At 47.8% G+C, this 20,372-nt stretch overlaps 1 protein-coding gene across 1 annotated transcript in view; it reads left to right on the top strand.

Annotated features, from left to right (window-relative positions):
- Positions 1-446: 446 nt before the first annotated feature.
- The window catches only part of NTSR1 (neurotensin receptor 1), a 49,014-nt gene continuing 29,088 nt past the window's right edge, over positions 447-20,372 (top strand). Inside the window, exon 1 of the mRNA XM_052683955.1 lies at positions 447-1,412. Within this exon, the coding sequence (XP_052539915.1) occupies positions 756-1,412 (657 nt within the window). The 5' untranslated portion in view covers positions 447-755. The remainder of the gene's footprint in view (positions 1,413-20,372) is intronic.

Raw genomic sequence — 20,372 nt, 5'->3', positions numbered from 1 at the left:
ATTTTAAATGCATTCCTCCTAGAAGCAGCAGAGTTTGTGAGTATTTGGATGCTCACAGGGGATGGGAATGTCCAAGAGTGCACTGCTGGTGTTCTCTCATGACTGGCGGGTGGGGGAAGGGGGGGGAGAGAATCGAGCTGAAGGGGTAATAGGACTAGGACACTTTCCCAATCCCATGCCAGCCCTCACCTTACAGCTATGCCTGACTTCGCATGGGATGAAGAAGGCGGGTTCCAACGGGAGGAGGGGGACCCAGTCCCCGGGGTTCTGCAGCCTCCTTTCCCCAGCCCAGCCGCTCCTCCTCACGGGCTCCAGTTCGGGCACCGGGCTGGGGCTGCCGAAGCTGTTTGGCGGCGGGGCTCGGGCAGGGGGAAGCTAAGAGGAGGGGCTTCCCCGGGGCCGGGGGAAGGCAGCTCGGGGGGCGGCGGTGCGGCGTGTGCCGGCACGGCTGTGCGAGGCGGGCTGCGGTGTGCGTGTGCGTGTGTGTGCAGGGAAAGCCTACCGTGCACATCTGGGCTCCGGGAAGCTGCAGGGAGGAGATTCCAAAGCTGCGGGCTGCACACAGCTCGGCGAGGCTGCTCCGGTGTGTGTGTGTTTGTGTGTCACACACTCACACACGCACAGCAGCCCGGCAGCTGCAAGCGCCTCCTCCCCGCCGCATTAAAACGAGCCAAGTTTCCTCGCTGGGGGCAGCGGCACGTCGGGGCGGGCGGCGGCTCCGAGCTGCAGCCCCGGTGGGGCGGCCCGGCCACGGGATGCATCCCAACGCCACGGCCCCGGCCGTGCCCGGCGGCTCTCAACACCTCCACTCCAATGCCTCCAACCGCTCCGACCTGCTCTCCAAAGGACCCGACGAGGAGGATCTGGACGTCAACACCGATATCTACTCCAAAGTCATGGTGACCGTTATCTACCTGGCTCTCTTTTTGGTCGGCACCGTGGGGAACTCCATCACGGCGTACACGCTGGTGCGCAAGAAGTCGCTGCAGAACCTGCAGAGCACCGTGCATTACCACCTGGCCAGCCTCGCCTTCTCCGACCTCCTCATCTTCCTCCTCTGCATGCCCATCGAGCTCTACAACTTCATCTGGGTCCATCACCCCTGGGCTTTTGGGGGAGCTGTCTGCAAGGGCTACTACTTCCTCCGGGATGCCTGCACCTACGCCACGGCGCTCAACATCGCCAGCCTCAGCGTGGAGCGCTACATGGCCATCTGCCACCCCTTCAAAGCCAAGAGCATCATGTCCCGCAGCCGCACCAAGAAGTTCATCAGCTGCATCTGGATTGCCTCCTTCCTCCTCGCCATCCCCATGATCTTTACCATGGGGGAGATTTATGCTAAGGATCAGGATCCGGATTCCATCATCTGCACCACCATCGTGAACACCTCCACACTGAAGACGGTCATCCAGGTGAGGACCCCGAGCAGCCGGGGCCGGGCGGCCGCCTCATTCCCTGTGCTGGAAAAGCCCAAACTTTGTCGAGAGAAGGGCGGAGTGGGTGGGGGAGACGAGGCTGGGGAGCCAGCTTTGGGAAACGGGGAAGCAGAGCATCCCCGACTGGATGGGACAGGACGGCGTGGGGTGCGGGCGGGCGGCGGGGCTTGGGGGGCGGGGGGATGTCGGCTGTGTTTGCTGTGCCTCCATACTGCTCGTGCCCCTCCAGCGCCAGGCTGAGCACCGGGTGAACCCCGCAGCAGGGTAAGTCCAGCCCCGGGCTGGCGCAGCCCCCTCCGAGCAGCTATTCCTGCTGCCCGCACTCAGCCCGCCGTGTCCCGGAGCGGGGCCCTCCGTCCCGCACTCCTGCGAGTTGCATGCAGAGATCCTCCGCCTTTCTTTGCACCCCCTCCCCTTCGGCTGGTAAGGGACCAGCAGCATCAGGGCAAATAAACCCATCTTTCTGCTCTCCTCCCCCTTCCAGCTTCTTGGGATGACCTGCAGCTCATTTCATCTGTGAAGTAACAGACTCATCTCACAAAGTTTTGGGCAGCGTAGGCAGCCAACAGGAACAGCAGCTGCAAAACTAGCGGCTGCTATTTGGGCTGTTTGAGGAAAGCCATAGCTGGTTTAACTAGTGGCCCCCTCCCTGACTTCAGAAAGGCTTTGCTGGTCTCCATGCACTGCTTAATCTAACACTTCCGTGAGTGGAAAGGATTTCAGCATCACCACTCACAGCACTCTGAGGGGTTGAGGCATTTGTTCACTGGAGCATTAGGCTTGAAAAATGCAAGAGAAGTGGAAGGAGAGAGCAAGACACCAATCTCCATAGCTCCTTTGCCGCCAGGCTTACATGTGATAGCTTTTCAATCTTCTATTTGGAACATGAATTTCAGGTGGGTCTAATCTGTAGCCTATTAGGGTTTAAAACTGCAAGTGTACTAAAGCTTTCAAAATGTTCCTGCAGGTAAAGAACTTAAATGGAAACAGAACTAAAAGTGGGCGAGGATACAGACAGGAGTAAGCCCAGAGCCTGCAGATGTTAAGGGATGTCTCTCTGAGTTTCCCACTGCACTACTGCTCCAGTGACCAGCCCCCACAGAAGCACTGAATTCCCCCCAAATTTTGTCTCCACACCTAACTTTCACTTTCAGATCATGGAGGCTGTTTCCCCTTTAGCTTTGTAGCTTTTCATAGGGGCAGCCCAGTGTGCTTAACCCAAATTCCCTATTCTCTAAGGAGGCGTGAGCCGTCTGATTTAAGAACAATGTGGCTGGAATGCATTATTTTCACTTATCTTCCTTTAAAGATTAAACCCATGCTTTGTGTTAACACGATAGGGCTGAGGAGAGCGGATTATATCCAGCCATGTCTATGGAGATTGAACAATTCTCAACATATTTTACAGTCTTGCTGTTATTCAGGATCTACCTTATCCTGTTACCCGAGGAAAAGACAGGCAGACATTAATGCATTGTGTATGAAGTTTGCCTGGGGCCTCTTCCTTACATTTTTTATCATCATTTCACTTGTGAATGTACTAAAAAGTAAAAGAAAGGAGGCAGCTGTGGGGGAGGAGGGGAGCAGCATACTTTCCTTCTTGGGGACCTGGCTACAAATGAAGATTTGCTAAAACAGGAGCTAATTTCACGGCTTGGGGCTCATTCCTCAGCACGCAACCTGAAGCAGGGCCCTGGGTCAGGGAGGGTTGCAGAGTGAGTAAGCAAAGCAGCTGCAAGTCAGGTTTGAAGTGCATTAAGGGAAACCATTGCACAGCATGTGACTGAGCATTCTCATGTTGTAAGCTGTGCAGGGGTTTTAAAAAAAACAACGAATAATGGAAGACCTGTGAAGGAAAGGGCAATGGTAATGTGTGAGAGTGATGCGCTGAGGTCCCACAGTTCAGAAATCCGGAGCCCTTGAGTTCTGCAGAGGGCTGAGGCTGCTTCAGAGCAGGTCTCTACATCCCTTTTGTTCATTTTCTGCTTTTAAATTAATCAGAGCAATGATACATTTGCTCGAGCTGGCAAATCTCTCGTACCAAATCACTCAACATATTTCACTCTTCCTGTTTGGCCAACTGCCGAAAGTAAATTGGGATTTTTGAAAAATTCTTTTTTATTTTTTGAAACCATCGGTTCTCCAAGAGGTTTTATTTGGTGACTAATTGCAAGCCAGGCCCTGAACAGAGCAAATGTAACCTTTTATAGACTCAGAGCCCAGTGCTCACTCTGCAGAGCCCAGGAGGATGCCCCTCCCTGAGCTGGAGCCTCCCCAGGGTGAGCATTGGGTGTCCTCATTGAAGGCTCTTCCTGACAAAGTTCCTCCCTCTATGCTTGGACTCTTGAAGTTCTGATGGACATTCCCAAAGGGAACTGCACTGTGTGAACAACCAGGTTTCCTTACAGAAAGAGAACAAGAGCTAACCATTCAAACAACACGCCGCACACTCGATTTCTGCTCATATTACTTAACATGTACCTCTCAATGTGCACAGCTCTAAAAAGTAATTACTGGCATCCCTCTAGTAATTACAGATTGCTCAGTGCAGCACACGCTGCTAAGCAGGCAGAGCAGCACACGAGTGTTCTGTGGGGTGTCACCCATCAGCACCACAGGGTGCTGAGCATCCCTCCTCGTGCCATCACGGCGTGAGCTCCGTGCGACCTCTGGCATTTAATTCCTTACAGCAGCATTGCTTCCCAGCTTTGTTTATCAGCAGCCTCACAGCTGCTGAAGTCAGGCTGGTTTATTATGTTTTCCCAGTGCCAAGCTTGCCTGTTCCTTCTATCTGTTAGAGGCGTCTGGTTTGGATGTTGGCATCATTTTGGGATCTGATCGGAGGAGTAAGTCCATTATAGTACATCATTTAGGTCTAGTTAACACTTTAACTGGCACACATTCTCTAAAACAAGCTGCAGCCAATTTTATGGTGGTTTTTTTTTTTTTTTTCCCCATACAAATTAAGCACCTCTCAAAGCCATTTCCATACAAGTAAATTAATGTTTTCATGCCACTTCAGCTGGAGGAGGTTATAACAGCTGCTCGTTGTGGCACCGCCAGATAAAAGAGCTGCGAAGCAGAGCAACGTGTGGGCTCTGTTCTCCTGCAGGTCAGCACTCGTGCTTTTGGCTGCTCATTTTTTGCCCTCAAAACAGGAAACTGCTCAGTGACTGCCCCACATCCACCAGCATGCATCCTGTTCCAAAAAGACCTAAATTTTACTGTCTGGGTGGCAGTGCAAATACTGTTTTCCTTTACTGCCACGGTGTGGCACAGCCCAGATTTGGTGGCCTTGCTGCAGAATATTCCCCAGGATCTCACTGAGCCACCTGCAGCCTTTTGGTCTCAGCAAGATTGTTCACATTACCCCTTTCCAAACCCTTGCTGTTTATATAGGGCCTGTGTAGGGCGTCTGATGCAACTGGTGGTTTGCTGATGCAGACAGCTGGTGAGAACCCATTTATTGAAACACATGGCAGCAGGCCACAAGCTTCCATAAACCATTGCAGCTTCATGGGCTCCAGCCTGACTACTTGCTAGGGGATCTTCTTGGGAAGCACACTGGCAGCTGTTTATCTCTCACTGGTTTGGGTGGACTTTTTCCATGCTGTGCATCATCCCACTCTTGTGTGGCTGCAGCTCTCCCACCCTGCAGGTCCATTAGTTGTTGTTTTATGAAGTGTGCTCATGGTAGAGTACATGAGACATGGTAGAACACATGAAACAACCATTTGCCCAAGCAGGTACTCTGCTTTATTTCCTCTTGCATTGAAGTAATGTGCTGAAGGGCTTCAGATCTGATGGGATGTGAAGGAGGGAGCAGACACTGGGGCTGGGATGGAGGAGCTCTTTCATGTATTCAAGATCCCTCACACAAGGCAGCTGGCCTGAACACTTCCCTGGCCCTAAGCACGCTTCCAAGTTCATCTATTCAACCCCCATTTATCCAAGGGGCCCAGCATCCCACACAGAGTGTTGCAAACACTCCCTTACACCTTCTGCAATGAGGACATGTGGAAGGATGCCTGGCAGGTCCACGGGGCCCTGCAAATAAACCTGGCAAGGGTCTCTCTATAGCACATGAAAAAGAGCAGTGAGTAAAACCAAAGGGCTGAATTCTCTCCATATTTGCTTGCATGTCGTATCCAGGATTAGTCGATGGCTTCAGTTCAGGAATTCTGCGTTTATACTAAAGTTGGCTGGAGGAACTGAGGCTGGTCTCTTTTCCTTAAGTCACAGCCAAATTCCTGCTATGGCTTTTAGTAGCAGGGCTGTTTTCAGTCACTTACACGGTAATAATCTTACCCCTGAAGCCTGGCTGATAAACTATTTTGGATAGAGGCGCAGTGTCTCTGCCCACCAGGAGAGCCCACTCGGCAGCAGCACAGGTCAGCTCCTTTGTGGCTGGGCTGTGTCCGATGCTAGGTTTTAAAAGTCTTCCTCTTTCCACAGACTGCACAGGTCCTTGGGACTTTAATCCAGCAAACTCAGCCCGCCCAGTCCCAGGCCATTTACACACAGTCCATCGTACAGCTGGATCTGACTCGAGCAAGCTCCTGTGTTTGTTGCCTTACATAACCACTTGGTCTGCTGTGTTCTGCCAGTTCTTACATAATTTCTTCTCTTTTTTTTCCCCCCAATTGATTTTAATTCACTTGATATTTTTTTCCCTCCCCAACCCCCTTCTCGAGATGTCAGCTGAAGGGAATCAAAAGTGAGGAAATGTAGCCGATCAATTCAGCTCTTACATTTTCCTCTTAACAGCACTTTGTAAAAGCAGAAGAGATAAAGGTATTCTAGTGGCTCCTCTTCCTAGAGAAAAAAAAAATAATAATAATGCAGCTGCCTTTAATCTCCTTCCAGATCATTTAAAGCAGCTATTTAATTGTCTTCTCCCTGCTTCCCCCTTCTTCCCCTTAAAGGCTTTTTCTATCATCTCCACGCAGCATCTGCAGGAGATGTGCAGATGGCATTTTTGCTTCCTGTGTCCTGCCCAGCACACCTGATGGCTGCATCCAAGGGCACCACTGGTGTCACCATCCCATTTCTCAGCTGTGAAAGGGGTGGATGCCAATGTCAGGAGAGGACAGCAGCTGAGCAAGTGTCCGGAGAGGTTGGGAGCATGGTGGGACCCTGAGCTGATGAGGTCTGAGCGCTGTGGTGATTGAGCACTAAACAGGCATTGTTAGATGCCAGCACAACAAGCCCTGGTCCTAACATCCCTTCCTTCATTGCAGAAAGCAGGTGAAGCTCTGTTATTACACTCCCAATCTGCCTGGTCTTTCTCCAGCATGAAGCACTCACGCCATGTGAAGCTGGAGGTGCTTCCAACGCCTGCACTCCCTTATCTCCATTCCCCACATCCCTCTCATCGTTCAGACTGGTGTGGCAGAGAAAAGCAGATTACAAGCTCTGAGCTTCCCCAGTCATTTTTCTACCTTCATATACCCATGAGCATCCTGTGGTCTCCTGCCTGGTGTGACCTTGGTTGCTGGTCTCTGTCTCCCTCCGCAAGGACACATCTGAGCAGAGAGTTTAACTAAGACCTGGCCTTCCCCAAGTAATGCATTTGGCAAATTCAATAACATCAGCCCACATGCTTTGCCTCCTGTGGGTGCCATTTCTTCAATCTAATTTCAAAGCATCATAGGTGTGGGATTAAAAAAAAAACGAAAAACTGACAATAAATCACTTGAGCTGATGAGTTATTCAAGAAATAAGTGCCAGGGTTGGTTTCGAATAAATAGGTGGTGGTGATGGAGTACCAGCCCTGTCTGGGAGGCAGAAATTTCCGAGCCACTGATTCATTCCCAGTGTTTCTCTGCATTCAAAGTGTCAGCTGTTGAGTTTCCTATGGGTGGGAGGGCAACAGCAGTGAGAAATGTTTGTATCCTGTGCTTAGTCCCTGTGAGTGCGCTGTGTGTGTGCACTGGCCTCCTCCATTCTGGGCCACCACAAACCTGTCCCTCCTGCTCCTGAGGGGCAGAGGATGCTATGAGGCAGGGCTGGACATGGCTGAGTTGTGTGCAGGCTCTGTTTGCTTCCTCCCTCCTATGGCTTTGCCACTTCAACATTCATCAGTGCAATAAGTGTGCTCCTGGGCACGGCTCCATGGCAGCTCATCTCTACCAAAGAAATAAAATAACAGCGAGCAAAGTTCTTTTTAACTGAACTCTTGCTTGAGAAAGAAAGATAAGTTTCTCTGAGACTTTTAATTTCTCAGGGGCTGGAGATGACTGTCAGCTGAAGGCAGGCAGTGAGATTTTCTAGTTAAAATTTTTTAAAAATAACTTTTCACAAAGTCTTCCATATCTGAATGGGAGGGAAGAAAAGCATCTCTTCTATGCAAAGTGTTCACAAATGGAACCTAGAAGCATCTCTATATTATGAAGCTACAAATAGTGAAAAGCCCTTTGGATCTCAATAATTCAGAGCTGTCAGAGCAGCTGCTGGGCTGGGGCAGTGCCCTGTGGGCAGCAGTACCACCTGCCCGCCCTCACCCCATGCTCCTCACCCACAGTTTGCAGCCAGCCTGCAGGTTTTGCGTCTTACTGCACCCTGTGCTGTAAATCTCCCTTTATAAAGTTGTCTCTTTGCCAAGCAGATTTCTAAATATATAGAAGAGGAACAGGCAGCCTAGACAGAGCTGGGGATGTAATCTGATTTCAGCGACGTGTTCCCTTCTCTTTGCAAATACCCTCTGGTACTTCCTGCCAACTACTACTCCCTCTAGATAATAAAGAATAAATTTAAGGCCGCTGCTGTTATAGCCAACTTGTGCTTCTGAAGCAAACCTATTATCTTGCTCCTGGAGATTGGTCCCTCCTTCAGGGAGCTCTTCTATTGCAGAAGCTGCTTTGAAAAGAAGGAGATGAGAACTCTGAACTCTCTGTGGGCCTTCATTGCAGCCACTTGGAGCAACTCGATGACCACATTGCTTTCCTCCTAACCCCTCTCCTGCCCTGAGCAATGCTCACCTGCTGGGCTCACTTCTGCTGCTCGCCCCTCAACCATCTCACTGCCTTCCTCCTTCAGCCTTGATAATCAGGCTCTGCTCTCCCAACTCATCTTCTCCAAGCAGATCTCTGCAGCACAGAACTGCTGCACAGCAGCCGGGAGCGATTTGACACAGGGCGATGTTGAGCTCAGCAGAGCCCTGGTTTTGATCAAGGCTTCAAGCAGCTAATTAATGGGGTTGTTGCGATGCCACATCCCAGCCACTGCAACACAATCAAAAGCAATGCAGGTCTGCAGAGCTGAACCGCATGGATGCGGTCTCAGTTGGTGCTAGGGCTGTAGCACCCTGCTCTCCCAGAGAATGGATTTTGTAAGCCCTCAGGTATCTTAGTATGCTCAATGCCAATTTAATATTAATTTGCTTTTCACTCCTCTTCTGTGTTGTTTTTTTTTTTCAAGGCTGTCTCATTAAAATGCAATGCACGCAGCCACCGGGAAAGTTTAGCTCGTTGTTTGCATCATTCAATTGATTCCTTCTTGCATTTTATCCTCAAGAGGACAATTTCTACATTTAATTTACTTGTTTCATTCAAAAGAGAAACTCACAGAAATGTCCCTCCCCGCAGCCCACATTTTGTTCCTTTCATCACTGTCAGTTACGGTCTTACGACATGTCACACTTCCTCATCCTCCAGTTCTGAGTGTGTGATAAAGCACTGCAGGAGGAATGGTTTGCACCAGTGCAGAGATATCTGACTGCAGCCACCAACCCACGGTGCTGCCTGAAGAAGTGGAAGATCCCTTGAAAGGGGAAAGAGTTTTCCAGGTGTGTTGTTGGGACCCAACAGTGCCGCCGTGCAAAAGGAGGTTCACGTGTTGCCTCGTGGCCACATGAGGAAAGTCTACCATCAGAACATGGGGAAAGCAGAGAGCCTGAAGGTGGTGTTTCTGTAGCAGGTTGGTCAGCAGTAAGCTTACATGCTCTGAAAGCTGCTCAGGGGTTTAGGGATGGATTAGCAGCAGCGGCCATGAGGGCACCAGGACATGGCACAGCACGGTGCTGATGTCTGCCCTGACCCCAGAGCTCTGCAGGGAGCATCTCTGTGTCCCAGGTCTGAATCCCACACACTGCTGCTCAAATTCTACTCTGGGCCTCAGCCCTTGCACTTGGCTCTGCTGGGCTGACACTGCATTGCCCATGAAGGGGTTAAGAGTCCCCAGAATGAGTTTTGCAGAGCACTGAGAGCAGAACTTGCTGCTGCCATTTCCTCCAGGACTGAATCTGTGCTCTTTGTTGTAAACAGAGCTCACACAGGAGTCTGCATTCAGCAGTGGGACAGTATTTGACTTAACTGTGGACTTTAATTTATTTATAACTGCATATCCAGCAGTTGGTATCATATTTAATGCAAACAACATTCAAGTGAAATCCCCACTGAGAGGCACATTATGAAGATTAACAGCCTGGCTTTTCTGTTGCTCCGATTAATACAGTGCTGATTTGTGCCTGGTGCTTCATAGAGGAGAGTTGAATGAGGGAACCTGAGCTTAAAGCTGCCATTCTGCAAAATCAGTGTCTGACACCCTGCACACATCTCAACAGCTGGAGGAAAGGGCCCAGAGCATAAAGACCTCTGGGAAACACTGACATCCAGGAAAGGAGGAGAAAAATAGGGCTGGGACCTGCAAGGCACAGCACCAGAAAAGCAGGTGGGCATTGCACAGAGTTGCAGTGGGGGAATGTTAGGTTTTGTAGCCTTCACCCACAGGACAGCCTGGCAGCCTCACCTCCCCAGTTGCCCCCAAAAAGGTAAAGGTGAACCCCACAGCATGCCATCTGCATGGGTTGTATTTCTTTTAATTGCACAGACTGTTTCCATTTTAAACAAGCTGTCAGGAAAATTAATTTCGCCAAGCTTAAGATGACATTGAACATGTTCTCATGCCCTGCAATTATCTGGAGCTGTTTTATTCCTTTATGTATTCATGTGATGAATTTGTCAGGTGTAACGCTGTAGGCTTTTTAGGAACTTTATTAATAGGTTTTTGTCTGCTCTTCTGTCTGAGTCCTTATGTCTCCTTTTCCCTCTTTGCAATCAGATTATCCTGCTCCCAAATTCTTGTCCCATTCTCCTGTGCACAGAGGAGAAATGTGGCCAAACCTCTGAGAGCTGCCAGGACAGGGATCTGTTCTGCTTTGCTCTTTGCTGTGGATGACACTCGTGCTCCAGCTCTGCAGAGAAGCTGCTGTGGGCTCCACGGTGCTGAATAATGCAAAGGGGCTCTTGAGGGTGTTGGCTCTGGTCTCAGCATCTCTTCCAGCAAAGAAGGTCTACCCTTGTCACTGCCTGTGTGCTCTGTGCTGCTCTGGAATGGGTTGGAAAGATGTCTTCCTCAGGGGATGGCTGTCTCACAAGGAAACCATGCAGGAAGTCTTCTATTTCCATCAGTTCTTCTCTTCCCTTCTTCCTTCCTCCCCTTTTACCAGTGGAGACTTCTCAGGAAAGGTCACTCACATTCAGGGATGTTACAGCAGGAAAAAAGCTGCCTTCTGTCTTCATTACTCCGAAACAATTCTGGTTGAGAAAGGGAAAATTACTAGGCACACTCTAGAGGTTTTCTCTCATCCTATATTGCTGTGTTAAATTCCATTCCACAAGCATTAGCCAGGCAAAAAAATTCCTTTGGGGCTCTCAGCCCCTGTGTTGCAGAGGTCTGCTGCTGCTGTCACACAGTGTTATGGGGTGGGACAGCAGCAGCCTTCACTGTGGGGCAGGTGGCAGAATCTGGATGGGACAGCCCTGTTTTGCCATGCATGGGGAAAACCCGAGCAGTTGGAGGGGTGGCAGCTTGTTTTAAGGACACACAAATCAATCTGGAGAGATGATTTCGCCTCGTAACCTGTGGGTACTGTGGATAAAGCATTGAAGCCCAGCTGCAGATTTCCCAGACACTAATTCCTTTTCAGCTGTGGATTGTCTTTGCTCTCTGGGAGGCCTATCTGCAGCCCTATGCCTTGCAGTGAAGGCATATCTTGGTGTCTGCAGCAGGTGTGCCTCTCTATTTCCCTCCTAGAAGTCTCTCCCTGAGTGTCACACAGGAGCTGTTTGAGGCTCTGCTGTGAGCACCATGGGGTGTATGTCTCCCTTTTCAGTGCAGGAGACTTGGTCTAGATGACATTTAAAGGTTCCTTCCAGCTGAACCAATTCTATGATTCCGAGCCCAACCTTTAGCCAACTATTGCAGAATGATCTAGGGAAACTCACCCTGATGTGGTGCAGGGTGAGGATGCAAGGCTTTGCAAGCACATTTGGCTACATCACACAGCCACGACTCTACCTGCCAGTCCTTGCTCTGCAGATGCAGCATCTCAGCTGCATCTGAAAGCACTCAGGTGGAGAACAGGTTCTGCTTGGCTGCCTCCACTTATCAACAACACGGGGCTGGTGTGGTGGCCAGGCAAAGCTGGGTGTCTGCATGAGCCCACTGCTTCCACCATTGACCCCAAATGGACCCAGTGTTGCACCACTTCACCTGCTGACACAAATCAAGGAGCTGCACCTCAGGGAGATGGGGAGGAAATCCTTTTGCAGGGAGAAAGCCTCCTGGAAACTACTGGCAGCAAACATCAAACCTTGGAAATTGACTCTGCAGCCCAGGACAGGAGTTGTTTCAATGGAGTTTTCATGCCTCACTCACTATTCTTGTGAAGTTTTGTTGGGAAGAAGTGGTCTGTAGCAAACAGACTTTTGTGTCCAGTCACAAAAAAAGGGATTGTAATGACTGCTGAAGAAAGCAGAGAAATTAGCCAGGGGAAGAAGAAAATATGCATGGTGTTGTCATTAGCAGTTCTAACTGTAAATTGTCACAAACCTGGCTCCAGCATAGACTTAGAGATGGGAAAGAGGGGGACTCACCCATAAAACAGCACTTTGCTCCAGGATGTAACCACCAAACATTTCCAGTTTCTCCTGCTTACAGCATTCAGCAGAACTGGTGTTGTTCAGGCAGACCTCCCTTCCCCCAACCTCTTCCAACTGCTGGCCAAAGTCTTGTGTTTAAATTGCCTGGAGTTGAAGGAGACAAGTTTGCCTGGAGCACCAGCATCAATCCTGTGGCAAAGACGGACTGATAAAATAAACAGAGATTTCCCTGGCTTTAGAGCTGTTTAGATAACTTTGAAATGCTTATTATTCAAATAAACGAATCGCACAGACTTTTCCCTTATTTTTCTCTCAAGGAGTCGGTGAATTTCCTTTTTCAGAGCAGAACGTTTTTGCTTTTTTTTGGTCACGACTGAAGAAGCAGCACTGTAACCAAGCCCTTCACAGTGACACATTTTGTGTTGGCAGAGTGCTGTGTCCCCAGAGCACTGAACGGCCCACGCTGTGCCTCCCCAGAACCTGTGCGTGCAGCTGGAGCAGCCCTGGGGAAAGCAACTGCAAGGAGCTGGGCCCTGCAGCACACAGCTCTGTGCCTTGCAGTGATTTCAGGTGCAAGTTAGCATCAGGGCTAACAGACAGCATTATCTTTCTTTTTTTTTCTCCATTTTAATGCAAGGCAGGTGATGCAGCAGGAAGGCAGGAGCGTGGATCCCTGCCCACAGGGATCTGCTTGCTGCACTGCTAGGAAAGTCGTTTCCCAAAGGAGTTGTTCCTGGGTTATATCACTGTAAGTGAGAAGAGACACAGAGCAATGCATAAAGTGCCCTGGAAACTGCTGCTCAGCTCTCCCTTTAGAGCCTCATCCACCCAAGTAATTACATGTGGCTCAGGAACCTCGGGCTGCCAAAACAATATCATTGTCCTCTAACTTTTCTGTGTTCATTTACTTAAAGCATTAGTGGTCAGGCACTGGCACAGCTGCCTGGGGAGGTGGTGAGGTCAGCCTCCCTGGGGGTCTTCAGGAATCATGGACATGTGGCACTGAAGGATGTGGGCAGTGGGCATGGTGGGGTGGGCTGGGTTTGGACTTGGGGATCTTAGAGCTCTTTTCCAGCCTTAATGAATCTGTGATTCTATGTCAATTTGCATTTTAAATAAGGGGATAGGAACAGAGCAACTGATTGGTAACTGGTTCACTGCATGGGTGAAGGTAAGCATGACTCACCATGTCACGCTCGTGCTTTCTCTTTCCTTACGCATCTCTGGCATTCAACTGAAGATAAAGGAGAGAAAAAGCCTGGGTGTGGATGACACCTAATTGGTTTCCTCCATTGGGTCTCCCAGAGGGATGGTGATGTGCCCTGGGCATTTTGAGGAATGAGGAAAATTTCATCCCCAAATAGCACTCTGCTTTGGAACTCAGTGGCAAGTTGAGCACATGAAATGGGAGTGGTGGTGCAATGGGGAGCGTGGCTGGGTTTGGGGGGCAAGGAGCTGCAAGCTGACGGTCCCAAACCTGCCCTGCTCCAGGTGTTTCCCCAGCCCTGAAGCATGTGCTTTGCAGGGGATTGTTGCAGGGTATTTTTAGCATGCTTCAGTTTAGTGCAGGTCGCAGAGAAATAGAGCATCAGTATGTGGAAGAGCTGTCATTCCACTTCCAGTCTAGCAGGAGTAACACATTGACTTATTTATGAGAGCAGTCAGCTCCCTTCTCCCTGTGCCTAAAAATCTGCTTTACCACTCCCAGCACAGAACAATAATTTTACTGTCAACATTTTTGCCTTCATAATAAAACCTTAAATCAGGCTAAGCAGGATTTGAGGGAAGTGGACATGTTCCCAGTTTATTACATTTTTCACTCTTTCCAAAATATTCCACTCTTTCACTGTCTAAGCCATCGGGCAGCAAATCACTGTGCTGGCCAAAAGGAGGGAGAGGAAATTATTTTTTAAAGCATGAAGGCTGCTGGATAAACCAGTGGCTGTGACAGTTCCCAGTGGCTACACAAGCCTTTGGGTGTTCACACAACCTGGTGTGGATGTTGCTCTACCTTTCATCTCAGAAGAAGGGCTGGCAGGAGGACAGCATCCCCCCTTCCTTTCCATTCCCCTTAGCTGCACTTCCTTGCAAGAGGAGAGGAGCCCGAGTGCACAGCAAACATCAAGCTGTTCATTAAATCTCAAAAGACAACATCCCCATGCTTTGTGCCCAGTAGGAGAGGCTTAATCTGTTAGCTGGAAAATGCCCACGTTGAGAATGACTAATCTTGTACCTGGAGAATGAAGGTATTTAATGCTCCCTGCAGCAGAAGAGCAGGTGGATGCCTCTCAGTGGCATACCACATAGAAAGAAGACATGAAGAGCTGCAAGGAAGCCAATGTAGACGGCCACGAAGGCTTTCAACACCACCTGCAATGTCCAATGCTGTTCTGAATTCTGATGTGAATTTTTCTGCCTGGAGTGAAGATTTGAGGATTTGTGATTATGGGGATGTCAGGTTGATCTCATGGATTAGATTTTGGTGGTGCATCAAACGACGTCTGCCACAAGTATGAGCAGTCCTGAATGAGTTACTCAGGGGAGTGCAGATGGGGCTGACGACCAGCAAGAAGGGCTTGGCCAGAACAACGGAGATCCTAAGCTGAAATGTCCTCGTGCTTCATTGCTGTCATTATTTTTGTGGAAAATGCCAGTTCTTATTAAATAATTGTCAGTCATAATTGTCTCCAAATCTGTCATTACCAAGGAGTCAGCTGTCAATTGCAAAGATGTGCTTCTGGAAATGTCTTTGCCTAATTCCAATGAGATGATCCAGCAGAGCATTGCTGCAGAAGACAGAAATCACTCTGGGGTGAAGTGAGGGTAGAACAGCTCCGTCCCAATGCTCCCCAGATACTGCTCTGGTGTCTTGGGGCTGCAGCAGCACAGCCCAATCCTCAGTACTGCTCTTGCTCATTCCTTAGTGCTTATCATAGGAAAGCTGGGGTCAAAGGCTGCAGAGATGCATCTGCTGCCATTAGACAGAGCCACGACTTCTCCTTCATCCTCTCTTTTCCATTGGAGATGTTCCTTCTCCACTCAGCAGAACAACAGGGTTTGTGGTTTCATAGTGAAATAGTTCACATCCAGAGCAAAAAATGTGCTTGGGCCAAAATGAGAAAAAAAGAGGTGAGGAATTTATCAGGGATGAGATAAAGAAAGCAGTTTGGGGTTGACCTACAGCACTCTGTGAACCTTTATTCACGGCACTGAGTTTGAGTTGAGATTACACACTTTGTTTCCCTTTCTGCTTGCAACAGCCTTCTTTCTTAGCTCAGGACAACTCTGAAATAAGACAGAAGGTCAGCATGGTTTTTTAATTTAAGATGTTGAGGAGAAATATGTTAGCATTTCCAAAAACAAATTTGTGTTTAAAAGCAGTGGCCCAGTTCACTATTTCCCCCATTTTCTTGGTCCCTTCATTGCTTTTCAACAGTGTGCAATATACCTTTAAATGCACAAAGCTTTTAAATTACACAAACAGATCTTTCTGGTTATGTTTTTTGCACAGCTTTTACAGTCTCACTGTACTGAGTCAAAGCATTTCTGGTCTGGCTTCATCTGACACTGTGCCAGGTTCCACTTCTTTGAAGCATTTCAATTAGTGCATAATAGATAAGTAAACAAAGGCGTAAATTGCCCCCTAGAAGTTAGGTGCTGTCTTCCTGGCATTTTCTCCTGATGCATTTTGTTTCAAGTATCTCTCCTCTGCGTGCCCATGTTTTCCCTTGCCTGTGCCAGGTGTACACCAGGGAGAGTATTTAATAAGCTTTATAATAGGCTCTAAAGATAATAAACCAAATAGCAATCAAATAGTGGTACCTCTCCCATTTTACATTCTTTTGTTGTTGTTCCAGGGTTGTGCAGGGACTCTACACCACTGAACACCAGAAATCCCCTTTTCCATCAGTGTGATCCCTGCCTCAGCAGCAGCTGTGCAGCAGAGCAGAACTTGGCACACTTCACAACCAGCTCCAGACAGGTCCCCTCCTGTGAAATGCTTTGACACACCATTTGGGTGGCATAACGGTGTCATTAGGGCTACGCTTTTCCAAATTAAGCAGTGCAGGAAATAGAAGTTCAGATGAATGAAGGCTGTAAGTACAGGAAAGAGATGGCAGCGTGCTTGGGACTGGGGATGGAAACAAATCCAACAAATAAAAAAAAATCTAATTCAAAAAAATACTATTAAATAGAGCTGATTAGAGAGAAATTAAGGTAGCCAACAGCCAACACAGTGAGATGCAGGTTATCAAGGAAGGCAGCGACAGAAGGCAGAAACATGCCTTAGTGGGGAGCTGAGCAGGTGTCCAGCTGTAGTGCCTTCTCTGTGCAAGCAAAGAGGAAGCAGCATGCCTGAAAAACCTCCAAAGAAAAACATTTGCAGCTGGGATAAAGTAACGCTCAGCAAATTCCCTGGGCTGCCTGACGTCTGGCTCTGCTTTGGCAATTGTCCTCCTTGCTGGCGATCACTCACATGTTGATTGTAAACAACTCCCAGCAGGGAGTTGAGTCTTGCAAACGTTTACTTTCTGTCTTAAAATCAAGTAATGCTTCCCTGAGCTGGAAATTCGATATAAGCCAAACAGAAAGGATGACTCATAGGAGGGTTTCCCATTGCCACAAGTCTTACCTGCAGAGCTTTATCATTGCCAGCTCTATCTGAGCACATCAAATGTTAAGGATGTGACATTCACATCTTTGGTTACACCTTTTTTTGAAGCCATGTAGACAGGAGAGTACCAGAAGGGCAGTGTACTTTCACCCTTGTTCCTTTGCTTATGATACCCTTGGCTGAACCTTGCTTGGCTGTTGCACTACAGCTCATTACTCCATGAGATCAGACTTCAGTGTGCAACAAGCATCTGCCTTCATCCTTGCATGCTCTGCTCCAACATCCCTGGTCCTCCATCAGCAACTTCAGTGCCAGTGGAAAAATCAAAGGACACAGATGTGTAATTCCCATAGCTTGGTTTCAGAGTGCATAACATAAGAAGAGTCACTCTTTCAAGCTTCCAAGTATTCATTTAAACAACAGATGCTGTTAGCAGGCCAATTTCTCCCTGCCTTGGTGAAGCAGCATGCTTCTTTTCCCAAAGTCTATATACTGCTTTATTCATTTATAACATCCACGTATTCAGTCTGCTAGTCTGGCATTTCAGCTCCCCTGTGCATATTTTTATTGCCTTTAGTCAAAGCAAAATTACATGGGAGCTAGAGTGAAGAATGGGAAGTCAGATTTCTCAGGTCAATTTAAGGCTTTATTTTAAAATAAACTTTGCTACAAAACAGAGAGCTCCATTGTGAAAATGCTTGTGAAGGAGTAGTTTCAATTAGATCTCACTGTTTTCTGCCTCAGTTTATTAACTTGAAAAACAGGAATAATAAAATCTTCCTTGTACCCAGAAGGGAATGGACAGCATTGCTTAGTGAACAGGATAATGGCTTTGTCCATAAAACGCTGAATAAATTCAAGTTCCTTCCTTTCAGCACTATATGTGCTACTCTATTCTGTCCATGAAGATTCATCTCAGTACCCGAATACTGAGAGTTAATGAGAATTCTCTGCACTTAAAGGATAAATGAAAGTATCGCAATTACCAAACCGTCTTCCATTAGATGGAATTATTTATGAGAACTTGTCACTTAAAAGACTCTCAGTTTTTACTGAATCAGAAATCAAGAGGTTTAAGGCTGCTGTCATTTTTTTTTTTTTTCCCTACCAGTTTGACACAGGAGCATCTCTTTCTATATTGCAATGAATTGTTTGAGAGAACAGAGTATGGGATTTCTCCTTTATCCACTGCTGCTCAAGTGAAGCCTCTCAAATCAGCTCAGAGCTGTGGAGATTGATCCTCACATATTCTGGTGCTCATCCTTACTGTGACCAGCAAGAGGGTCCTTCGTGGCGGGTGAACCTGGAAAGACTTAAATTTATTGCCCTGACATTGAATTTGGTGCCAGGTGCCGAGCACAGGGAATTCAGTCCCACCAAATAATTACATTCCCCAGTATTTCTGAAACCCCAGATCTTCTATGCTCCTCCTCACACCCTCAAAACTTGAAGATGCAATTTCTTTTCAAAAGGAAGAGAAAAATATTAGAAGTGCTTCCATAATCCATTTTGAGGCAGGATTTTGGATGCAGAGCACAGCTAACTGAACAACAAGCAAGCAAACACAAACCTGGGCTAGGAGATTGTTCTTTTATTTCACCCAGAGCAGACACCTCAGCTCCACACCAGGACAGCAGTGTAAATGTGACTTGCCCATTAACAGATCAGCATGCATCAGTCAGCATGGCCCCATTGTGCAAAGAGCTGATTCAGGAAAGGAAGGGATGCTACACCATGGGCCACTGGCAGCAGGAGGGTCTCACAGAGACCTTGGGGCAGGGGTGAGCTGGGGGTGGTCCATAGTGCAGCTGGCACAGGCCCTTTGTCACCTCCTACAGTGGTGGATGTGGCACTGGATTACGGCAGCACTGTCCAGTAACTACTGAGTGTTGGAAGCTTTTTGCAAATAAACATAAGGAAAAGAGTCAAAGGGTGATTTCACCATCAAATCTTTGTCAAGTGGTCTGTTACACAGCAACGTCAGACAGAAATGTGGTGTGTCAGCCTGCTTGCTGGCAGCAGAGCCAGGTGCTCCATTTCCCTGTGCTTGTTCTGAAACCAGTATCTAAGGAGTGAATTAAAAATTAGAAAAAAAATTAAGGACTAAACACTGAGTTGTTAGCTATGAATATTTATGACAATATTGGACTTGCAAATTTAAGGTAATTTAAATGTCAAAACCAGTGTAAAGTCTTACCTTTGGTGGATAAGTCAGAGAAAATTTATCTTGATTACAAGTCATAACATAAGGAAATTAGCATCTTAGGGCAGCAGTGATAAACACTTCTGTGCTATCCCTTCATAAGCCATGTGCTTCACAAAGATGAGAGTTAATTTTAATAATAAAAAAAATCACCCCTTAATTAAACAGTTAGGTAATTAACAGGGAAATCCTGGTTGCATTCATGACACTGTGATTATTCCATCTAGCTAAATCAACTCCTCTACTGCACAGGCTCTGCCTCCATAGCTGTTTGAGGAAGAAAGGTTTCTATTTGAGACTGAGTCTTCTCGTGACTGAGAAACTTACCTTAGGGATAAATGCAGTAGTGTTTGCAAGTAATTACTTATATTTAAAAAGGAAATTCTTTTAGTTAATGTATAGGAAAGACCAGCTCAAGCTGTGTCCATGGTAGTGTCCCTGCAAGCAGGGGAAGTGGCTGCTGTCATCTTCTGCAGCCATGCTCCCTGAGCAGGATCAGGAGCTGCTGGGCATCTGCAGGGATTGCACTCCTGATTCCTGCACTGAGGAAGTCAGAGTGTCAGGAGCTGGTTTCTGCTCCAGTTCTAGGTCAGCATATTTTGCATCCCTCCATGGGCCTTCTTGGTTTTGAGAAAGGCAAATGTGAAAAACACTCCTACTGTTAGCAGGCTGCAAAATGCTATACAGGAGGCTGAGCTGCCACAGTAAAATGGAGATTTTTCTAAACCTGCAATCAGAATCTGAATTTAAGGAAGAGCAGTTTATAACTTTACAGGCAGTTGAGCCCCACACAGACCCCAAGGAGTTAACTGACCCAGCAACTCACACTGGCCTCATCCATGAGACTTATAGCCAATCCCCAACACTGGCTACAGCCAGCTGCTTTGGGATAAGGTTCAAAGAAATTAAGAACAGCAAAGAAACCAACCCACTGGCAGAATATCTGCCTCCCACCACTCATCTGGTAGCTGGATTAAGCCTCAAAGCAGAGGTTACATAAAGTCTGTACGCAGGAATAACTCCTCAGCAGCTGCACCAGAAATGAATCTGACATTTGCCCTATTAGTCTCATTTGCAGTCTTATCCTGTAGCATTTAGTTCCACGTGTTCATTTTGCACTTTAAATACTATTTAAAGAAAAAAAAAATCAGTTCTGAGAAATGGATGTGCAACTGGGACTTGGCTTTGCTATGGTTTGCAGCAGAGTGCCGTGACCTTCTTGGTACATGTTGTTC

The sequence above is a fragment of the Tympanuchus pallidicinctus genome, unplaced genomic scaffold, assembly GCF_026119805.1.
Source record: "Tympanuchus pallidicinctus isolate F22 unplaced genomic scaffold, pur_lepc_1.0 scaffold20, whole genome shotgun sequence".
Taxonomy (NCBI): Eukaryota; Metazoa; Chordata; class Aves; order Galliformes; family Phasianidae; genus Tympanuchus; species Tympanuchus pallidicinctus.
Note: the sequence above shows the minus strand (reverse complement) of the source record. Positions and strands in the feature narration are given on the sequence as shown.